Genomic DNA, 10400 nt, shown 5'->3' on the forward strand with positions numbered 1-10400 from the left:
CTTAAATGAGGTTAATAGTCAATTTTATATAGAGCTATAATTTAAATGAAAATTTCAAATGTGGTTGATATCCTAAATTATTTTGAAACTTGCATTGTTATTAAGTTCAAGCCTAATATCGAGATCACATATGTTGGCTCTAAGAATTCCTACTAGCCTTTGAGTTTCCAAATTAATGTTATTGAATTGGTTGATACAAGTACTTAGGAAATCGTCTTTGTATAAAAATAATCTAGGCCAGAAGACTATTGATGCACAAAAGGTTTAAATTTTCTTTATTAAAAAAAAAAGTAAGGAAACAAAAGTTTCCCATTTAAAGGGAATTCTGATGATGATAATCATTAGATGAAGGTGACAACCCTGGGAAGTGGTCGTTGATTCGATACTGAGGTTGAAGACGTGCAGTCCTGAGTTTAAGATCAATAGGTTTAGTGTTTGAGGTACCATGCATGGGTGTCGAGTGGAAGTGCAGTGAAATATCAAGTATATTTCTTACATGTTCCAATCAATACGATTGTTCAATCCCTTGAGAACATGAAAAAATAACTTACTAACATGGTTAAGGGTTTATAGCTAGAATTTAAAAGTTGGAGATTTTATAGTTTTAGCCTTGAAATGAATGTTGTACGTAAATGGTTTCATGTGACCTTCTACTTTATAGAGTTTCTTGTTGAGATTTAAAAGAGCAAGAGTTATGCAGAGGAACATGTTCGAGGGGAGGAATTGTGTCAATCATTGATCAAATTTGAAACTAAATTAGGCTTAGCAGAGGTTTGTTATGCACAAGATCAATATGTAGTTGTATATTTCCCTGAAATTCTTGTAGATTTCTAATCATTTTTGTTCTTTTTTCGTACAAGTAAATAGATCATAGTAGTATTAAGAAATCTAGCTCAGAAGAGTTGTAGAAATTGCTCTAGATTATTAGTGCTTCATGCTAGATTAGGAAGGTGGCATTCCCATAAATAGAAGGTTATAGGCTTGATTTCCCCATAATGATATTCCTTAACACTTTGAACCATTTTATTTATGTAAGTTTTAAATTTTCAGGCTTATTCTGATGCATTATATATCATAACATTACTTGATGACCTCTGCTTGTCATCCCTGCAGGTACAATCTAAGTCGTTGGGAACTTTAAGTATCAAAGATAACCTAGTGAGTGATTATCCGTCTGAATCAGAGGCATTAAATGGGAACCTCCATGAAGCTGGTAGGTTAAGTTACAATGTCTATGTGCATGTCTGACTTTTTTTCATGAGTCTATGATTGTTTGAGCATTTTTCCCACTTATTAATCTCTGTCATGAGTAAAGTGAAGGGGCGGTTGAACTTGCAACTCCTAGATGTAATCGAACACTGATATGTTACTCCCTTTGTTCCTTGAACAAAATTTAAAACACTAGCTTGTAGCATATTGAGATTGATGATGTGAAAATGTAATGTATACTACAATGCTGGACATCCAAATTTGGTAATATATGCATGATTCTTTAAGAGACGCGAGGAATATATTTTATGCATTTATGTGCCTATTATGTGCTTATTTCCTTCTTCCTGGCTCGTGTCATTCTTATGTCATTACTGCATATATTGTACCTTGTATTATTATTACATGTAGTGTAGTGTAATATTTTTGTGTCATAGGATTTTTGTCATACAAAGTACTACAATGTTCAAAATGTACATACAATAGCTGATAAGGGATTTATGAACATGCATATCATATACGAGTACAAGGAATATGGAGTACATGCTTTATCAGATGCTTTGGGGGTTAACAGATATCTTATAGGCTTTTTTAGTTTTTTAGATGATTGATACAGCAAATGTCGGGGGAGGCATTTGAAATTGATTTTTAGGAAAGGCACATATGGAGAGTTATTTAAATGGTTGATTTGTCTGAAAGTTAATCGAGGTAGATCAGAAAGATTTAGCTAATTAGAGAGGTAATCTTCAAATTAGACTTGTTTAAGAAATGAAAATTTAGCTAATCTGTCATTTATACTCGGTACTTCTAATTTGATATTGTGTTTAGTTTTACTCTTATCAGAACAAAATATTTTGTATTTATGATTGTAATAAGACTGAAGAATGGTTGATGTTGTCGTCTGTTATGATAAAATTTACTCATTTCAGACACCAGGAACAGAAGCACCTCCTCAGAAACCAGTAATGATCAAGTTGTTCCTAAACGGAGACAGAAAAAGAGAAGCAGAGATGATACAGCCGATGTGGATGCCTTGCCATGCCGGAGGATGCCAAGGCGCACTGCAGCATGTTTAGACTTTAAGGAGAAGGCAGTTTGTATGCCTGATGAGGATGATTCTGTGGTAAATGTGAAAAGAGAACCCATTGTTGATGAAGAAATAGCTGCAATTAATTTGACAGTATGTCAGGATATGTCCCATCCTGAACACAATGCATCCACTCGACATCTCTCAAACTTCACTTTTCATGATGTGGGAGGAAAACTGCAGTCAGTCGAGATGCTGCAAGTCACTGACTTGTTTATAACTGGTGTAATTCATCCATCTAAGCCAACTGCTGATAAACGTAAAGAAAATGGTGTGAGATGCAGATGTTTTGGTCGGATTGAATCATGGAGAATATCTGGCTTTGAAGATGGTTTACCTGTGATATGGGTTTCTACTGAAATCGCTGATTATGAATGTATCAAGCCAGCAACTAACTACAGGAAAATATTCAGTCATTTCTTTGAGAAGGCGCATGCTTGTGTTCAGGTTTACAGGACACTGTCAAAGTACTCTGGAGGTAATGTCGATATAGGTCTTCACGAGTTGCTAGCAGCAGTTATTCGGTCCATGAAAGGCAGTAAAAGTTTCTCCTCAGGGGTATCCATCAAAGAATTTATCATCTCACAGGGTGATTTTATATATAACCAGCTTATCGGGTTGGATACAATGAGCAAGGACAGTTATCAGAAATTCAGTGGTTTGCCTGTACTTATTGCCCTTCAGGAGGAGAGCAAAAAGAATACGGCGTGTTTACCAGAAAATCGAGCTTTGTCTATAAAAATTGGAGATGCAGATCAGGCAGATAGTTTGAACTTGCACAAAGTTGTGGCTGAAGAAGATGAGGATGCAAAGCTGGCTAGACTATTGCAAGATGAAGAGGATTGGCGGTCCATGAATCAGAGAAAGGGAAGGCGTGAACGTAGCTCAAGTAAGTACTATATTATGATGAATGAAGATGAGATTGCGGCTGACTATCCACTTCCAGCATACTACAAACCAACAAGTGATGAAACTGATGAGTACACTATCTTCGACGATGTGTGTATGTATGATGCTGATCAGCTTCCTAAAAACATGCTTCATAATTGGTCACTTTATAACTCTGATTCCAGATTGGTGTCTTTAGAACTTCTGCCCATGAAACCTTGTGGTGAGGTTGATTTTGCAATTTTCGGGTCTGGGGTTATGACAGAAGACACAGGGAGTGGATTTTGTTATGATGATGATTCTATCCAATCTTCCACTTCTACTGAACTCGAGAATGTAGATGGAATTCCTGTTTATTTGAGTGAAATAAAGGAGTGGATGATTGAATTTGGAGCTTCTATGGTCTTTATATCAATCAGAACTGATTTGGCCTGGTAATGTGTCTCTTCTGCTATCTGATTTTGTGTTCTTTTTAGTTTACATATATTTAATTGACACGCTTCCTTTTTGGGTAAATTTTACACCTTGCGTTTACTAGTGTACCCCACTTACTTTATCATTCTCTCCTTTCCTTAATATGTGTGCCTAAATTGAACGTGTCAACTAAATAGAAACGGAGGAAGTATGTTTTATTGTTTTAAGTATATTAGTCCATTAGTATTTGAACAAAAGTGTGCTTGATTCCTCAATGCAGGTACAGGCTTGGTAAGCCCTCCAAGCAGTACGCCCCGTGGTATGAAACAGTTTTGAGAACAGCAAGGCTTTCTATCAGCATCATTACTTTGTTGAAGGAGCAGAGTCGTGTGGCACGATTTTCTGTTAAAGAGGTGATAAAAAGGCTTTCAGAATTTGAGAAGTGTCACCCGGCTTTTATATCTTCAAATCCAAGTGCTGTTGAGAGATATGTGGTAGTTCATGGACAGATAATACTACAGCAGTTTGCAGAGTATCCTGACAATAATATCAGGAGGTCTCCTTTTGTTTCCGGACTTCAAGCTAAAATGGAAGAAAGGCATCATACGAAATGTTTAGTGAAGAAAAAGGCGGTGACAAACAAAGGAATCAATTTGAATCCGAGAGCAGCAATGGTTCCTATTAAGAAAAAGCAGCTGCTTCCAGCTACGACAACTAGGCTGATCAATAGAATTTGGGGTGAATTTTACTCTAATTACTCTCCTGAGGACTCGAAGAATACATTTGTGTCTGATTCTAAAGAAGAACCTCTGGAGGAGCAAGACGAAGATGCTGAAGAAGAATTTGAAGAGCAAGACGATGATATTCCAGTGATGGAGACTGTTAAATCTCATCAAAATGTGAGGAGAGTTAAGGTACAATGTTCGGCACAGGATGTTAAGTGGGTAGATGAGTCAACACAAAACACTTCTGCTAATGAGGCACTGTACAAAAAAGCTGATGTTCTTGGAGGTTTCGTGGTTGTAGGGGGCTGTGTCATTGTTGAAACAACTGATTCTGAAGATATTCTTCCTATTTATTTTGTGGAATACATGTATGAAAAGTCAGATGGGAGAAAAATGGCTCATGGCCGACTTATGCTAAGAGGATTTCAGACGGTTCTAGGCAATGTTGCTAATGAAAGAGAAGTGTTCCTAACAAATAACTGCCTGGACTTTGATTTGAAGGAAGTTAAAGAAAGTGTTGTGGTTGAGATTCGGTCATTGCCATGGGGTTATCAGCATCGTAAAAGTAATTCTGACGGTGAAAAGATGGATCGTGCAAGAGCAGATGAGAGGAAAAGCAAAGGATTACCAATTGAATACTATGTAAGAAGTTTTTACTGCCCTGAGAATGGTGCATTCTTTGCACTTCCAAGTGATGCTATGGGTATTGGTAACGGAATATGTCATGCTTGCAAAACTAAGAAAACGGAGAAGGAGAATAACATGCTCAAAATTAACTCTTCCAACACTGGATTTATGTATTTGGGAACTGAGTACAATCTTCTGGACTTTGTTTATGTTGCTCCGTGTCAATTTGAAGATGAGAAGGAAAGCGAAAAATTTAAAGGTGGAAGAAATGTTGGCTTGAAGCCATACATCATTTTTCAGCTCTTGGGGATTGATATGCCTAAGGGTTCACGACAGGTTACTCCTCAATCTGCGAAAATCAAAGCTCGGAGATTCTTTAGACCAGATGACATCTCTGAGGAAAAAGCATACCGTTCTCATATATGTGAGGTAAAAATGAAAATTTCTATGCTTTCAGTGTCTTTTAATTCTACATGACATCCATTTACGAGTGTTTAGTGAAGATCCGATTAATTCTTTTTTCTAATCACAAAAATGTTTCTATCAAAAAGATCTAATGAGATAACTGGATAGAACAAGGGACTATTTTAGAATACTGTTAACATGGTTTTAAGCTTCCTTAGCTAATATTTGTATGGGAATTGCGTGCATATCGTTCTCTTAACTATGACTATGTACATAAATGATAAATTCAAGGCTTGTAAGTTACTATGCACAGTTTTGGTGTGATTGTTGCTCACAGTCACATGCTCCTATGATACTTTCAGGTTTATTACAGCGAGAAAGTGCATGTCTTGACCTTAACTGCTATTCAAGGCAAGTGTGACGTAAAGAAGAAGAATGACTTCCTATCTTCAAGCTATTCCTTTATCCATGAGCACGTCTTCTTTTGTGAGCATCTTTATGATCCGGATAGTGGGTCATTAAAAAAGGTAGTTTCCTTTCTGTGTCCTGCAATGTCATTACAGTTATTGTATCTTTTAAACTACTTATATTGGAATTCTGATACAGCTACCAAGCTCTCTCAAGCTGAGTTCGTCGAATGAAAAACTTTTTGATGATTCTGCATCTAGAAAGAACAAAGGCAAGATTAAGGAGGGAGAAACTGAAGGTACTGTCCAAGAGGAATCGCTAAAGGATAAGCTTGCCACTCTAGACATTTTTGCCGGTTGTGGAGGCTTGTCAGAAGGTCTGCAGCAATCAGGTAATTCTGATCATATTGTAAGGGAGTTTGAGGGAGAGAAACCATTTTGGTGGTCATCTGTTTCTTTTTATATATGTAAAAAGATCACCATAGATGACCTGTTTTCCGGTAACTGTAGGTGTGTCACTGACCAAATGGGCAATCGAGTATGAAGAGCCTGCAGGACAAGCTTTTAATCTTAATCATCCTGAAAGTGTTGTGTTCATTAATAACTGCAATGTGATCCTCAGGTCAGAACATTTTTCTTGTTCTGCAGCCCTTTCACTTTATCTTCATTGGGTGTGTTTATGAAGAATTTCATACCACTATTATGTTGTGTTCAGGCTCCTTAATTTTTCATCTCGTTTTATATGATGTACTCCTTTGTCCAGAATTCATAGTCTAATGTCCAAAATCTGTAATGCTTTATATTTTCTTAAACCAAGTATGGGAAAGCATAGTATGAACTCATGATCTTCATATAATCTAAAAATCATATCTTATTATGAGAGGTTTGGACAACTGATACAAGAAGGTAGTAAAAGTTTTGGCATCTTGTTAACGAGACTTGTGCAGGGCAATCATGTCTACTTGTGGAGATGAAGATGACTGCATTACTGATCCTGAAACTTCTGAGTTGGCTGAAAAGCTTGATGACGACATTATCAGAAAGTTGCCTCGGCCAGGACAGGTGGATTTTATTAATGGAGGGCCACCATGTCAGGTAGATGTGAAGTGCTCTCGGTTTTCTCTCATTGAAGATACATTTGCCAATGACACTCGTAACAAATGTATAAACAATTCAGTTCTGTATACTTTTATTTTCTTCTTCTGCAGGGGTTTTCAGGGATGAACAGGTTCAATAAAGGTGCATGGAGTAAGGTTCAATGTGAAATGATCTTGGCCTTCTTGTCATTTGTTGACTACTTTCGCCCTAAATATTTCCTTTTGGAGAATGTAAGGAACTTTATCTCATTCAACAAGGGCCAAACATTTCGATTGACAATAGCTTCACTTCTTGAGATGGGATATCAGGTAGGCTTTTCTATTTCAGTTTGAGTAATTTTGACAAGCTTAAAACAACACTCCCCTTTTCTGTATGTAATAGACAATTTTATGATGTACGGAAATAAGTACTGTGTTTCTTAATAATTAGTAGTAATGAATTAGTGATTTATGATTGAATATCCTAATACATGCTTACAAATCAAGTGAAAATAGATGCATAACTATAATTTGTAGTAAATAGTTATCTTTAAAATCATATCATACAACTCATACTTAAATTATGAGAGGTTAAGAGTCTTAGGACATGGTATAAATTTATTGTGGACAGAGGTAGATATGTCTCTGAACCTTCTGAAATGGCCTTTATGTAGGTGAGGTTTGGCATTTTGGAGGCTGGTGCTTTTGGAGTTTCTCAATCTCGTAAACGAGCATTCATATGGGCTGCATCTCCCCAAGAGATCTTGCCTGAATGGCCTGAGCCAATGCATGTTTTTGCTGGTTCTGAACTGAAGGTCTCATTGGACAGCAATCGCCAATATGCTGCTGTGCGAAGCACAGCATCTGGTGCCCCTTTCCGCTCTATTACTGTCAGAGATACGATAGGTGATCTTCCTGATGTCAAAAATGGGGCTTCCATAACACCTATGGAGGTGAAATTTTTTGCATTGGGTTTACATTTACCTTTTACAACTTTCTAATTTTTGGTTGCTTTTCATTGCTTGCTTATACTGATCTTTATGATTCACAGTACAAAAATGATTCAGTGTCTTGGTATCAAAAGATGATACGAGGATATACTATGGCTTTAACTGATCATATAACAAAAGAAATGAATGAGCTAAATTTGATTCGTTGTCAAAGAATCCCAAAACGCCCTGGTGCTGATTGGCGCGACTTACCAGAAGAGAAGGTAAGTTTACCTTAGAAATGTTGTCATTATCAAGAGACAAAGGGAATTAATAAAAACTCTGTTCACTTGTGATATCATTCTCTGTTGCAGGTTCGCTTGTCTACAGGACAGATGGTTGATATGGTTCCTTGGTGCCTGCCAAACACTGCTGAAAGGCATAATCAATGGAAGGGGTTGTTTGGGAGGTTGGATTGGGAAGGAAATTTTCCTACATCTATAACTGACCCTCAACCCATGGGTAAGGTTGGGATGTGCTTTCACCCAGATCAGGATAGAATTGTTACTGTCCATGAATGCGCTAGATCTCAGGTACCTCATTTTCCTCCTAACCTCATTCTTAATTGCTTAACTTTTTGCTCAAGGGTTCACAAAGCTAAATTGATTGGAACAGCAAATAGTCACAAATCATGTTCTTGGTTATTAAAAATTAGTGCTATTCATCATATACAACTCTGGAAACTTTTGCTTGCTTAAAGCTGTAGAACTACTTGTTACTAGTCAAGCAAACTATAGAATGTTCATTTGTTGGAGCCACTGATACGAGTTAGTTCATACGTTTAGTACACACTTTTTTCTGGCTTCAGTACCCATTACATGGCCAGTACAGACCATAGTTCTAGGTACAAACCATAAGTTTTCAAACTCGGTCAAGATCTGCAAAAGGTTCTGAAATGATTTCCTTGCTGAACTTTTGTTGTTTGTGCCTTCAGGGCTTCCCAGACGGCTATAAACTTGCTGGCAATATTCAACATAGGTACAGGCAAATTGGTAATGCAGTTCCACCACCTTTGGCATTTGCACTAGGAAGGAAGCTTAAAGAGGTGATCGAACGATCTGCTTAACAAAACATCATATTCTGACATTCATATGATAAGTCACTTCTTTTGCCAGATGATGAGGAATTGAGGATTGTTTTACCTTTTTTTGTAGTGAAATTTTCACATGAGATTTTAAGATGTACATTTTTTGCACAGCAAACTATTCTCCTCATTGGAGGCTGTTGCCTATTTATGAATCACAGTGAAAAAAACTCAAAACTTATTGAAGCTTTCAATTTTAAACTGAACCTTTCAACATATTGTGAGTGTCAGACCTGTATTTTTGAAGGATACTGTATGAACCATTTTTTTTTTCATCACTTTAAAACGTTCTTTGAAAGCTTATTTGAGAGCTTGGCCTTGAGAAGTTAAGGTATTTTAGAACATTTGATCCATCATGTCTTTTAGTGTGTATAGATTGGATTATTTTTCGCCTCTTAGTTGATACAGTTGAGCCTTGCTTCTCTTCAAGATAGGAGAAGACAAGGTAATTTATAAAATCTTTTAGTTAGTGTTGCAGTAGGAAAGTACTAGTATTTACATTAGCCTCAGACAATCTGCAATACAATGAGCATCAGGTTTCAAGTACTATGGAGCCAAATCTAAGAAACAAGGACAAGGATAAAAGTACAAAAGAGGGTTGTTGAGCTCAGGCAAGTTAACTGCCAGTCAGCCAGATCATATATAGTGTGACACGGTACTATACGCTATTTAGATAGGAAAGCTCTGGTATAAAACCTAAAGATTAAATTACTGACCACATAGACAAGTTGAATACTATGAAATGGGGTCAATAATCCCTAATACCGTGTTTGGTTCAGTTCTGGATTGAATTTGTTCTTTTGTATACCTAGCAGCAGCAGTAGCAGCAGCATACAACAATCCCACTGCTAATGGGTAAAATCTCTTGAAAACTTGTTTAAGACGGGTTAATTGTGCATTTCTAAGCACCCTCTGAATACAGCTTGCTAATGGGTAAGGCTAATCTTAAATTCCCTAGAGTTGATTGAAAGTTGGGCTCAATCACTCATAGAATTAAAATTGGGGGTGTTTTGCATCAAAGAGCCAGAGGTTGTGTATATTTAGAGGCAACGTAGGAGTGATTACTCTAGTTTTGTTGACTACAGAAAGGTAGGATTACTTCTTTTTCAAATGACTACAGAGACATTTGCAGAAGACAATTGGAAGTCTTTAACAGCCAAAATCCCGATATCATGAGGATCCTACAACGAACATGCAGTGAAATTCATGTACATCTTACAACACATTTGCAGTGGTAAATATAACATCTTTTCAGATGATCCAAGATGAAAAACTACAAACTTAATCTCATGCATTTTGTGAATAATAAATTTGGGGCCTTTGTCCCAATTTACTTGCCCTCACCTTTTTGGGGTGTCACAACTTGCACCATTTATATTTTGGTAAATCTTCTCTACTTTTATGAGTTAGGTATCACACTTATCCTTCCAATTTATCACAGTACCTTTTCACTTCCTAAATTCATGGGCAAAGTTAAGCAAAAAGGGAA

At 36.9% G+C, this 10400-nt stretch overlaps 1 protein-coding gene across 1 annotated transcript; it reads left to right on the forward strand.

Annotated features, from left to right (window-relative positions):
• Positions 1 to 995: 995 nt before the first annotated feature.
• LOC145594051 (DNA (cytosine-5)-methyltransferase 1B-like) lies at positions 996 to 8893 on the forward strand. The gene is made up of 13 exons (XM_081650398.1): positions 996 to 1031; positions 1114 to 1213; positions 2139 to 3618; positions 3879 to 5379; positions 5718 to 5882; positions 5962 to 6154; positions 6273 to 6384; positions 6710 to 6857; positions 6971 to 7168; positions 7513 to 7791; positions 7890 to 8051; positions 8142 to 8360; positions 8762 to 8893. The coding sequence occupies exons 1-13, from the start codon at positions 996 to 998 to the stop codon at positions 8891 to 8893; spliced, it is 4725 nt and encodes a 1574-aa protein (XP_081506524.1).
• The last annotated feature ends 1507 nt before the right edge of the window (positions 8894 to 10400 follow it).

The sequence above is a fragment of the Chenopodium album genome, chromosome 19 (assembly GCF_948465745.1).
Source record: "Chenopodium album chromosome 19, dcCheAlbu1.1, whole genome shotgun sequence".
Taxonomy (NCBI): domain Eukaryota; kingdom Viridiplantae; phylum Streptophyta; class Magnoliopsida; order Caryophyllales; family Amaranthaceae; genus Chenopodium; species Chenopodium album.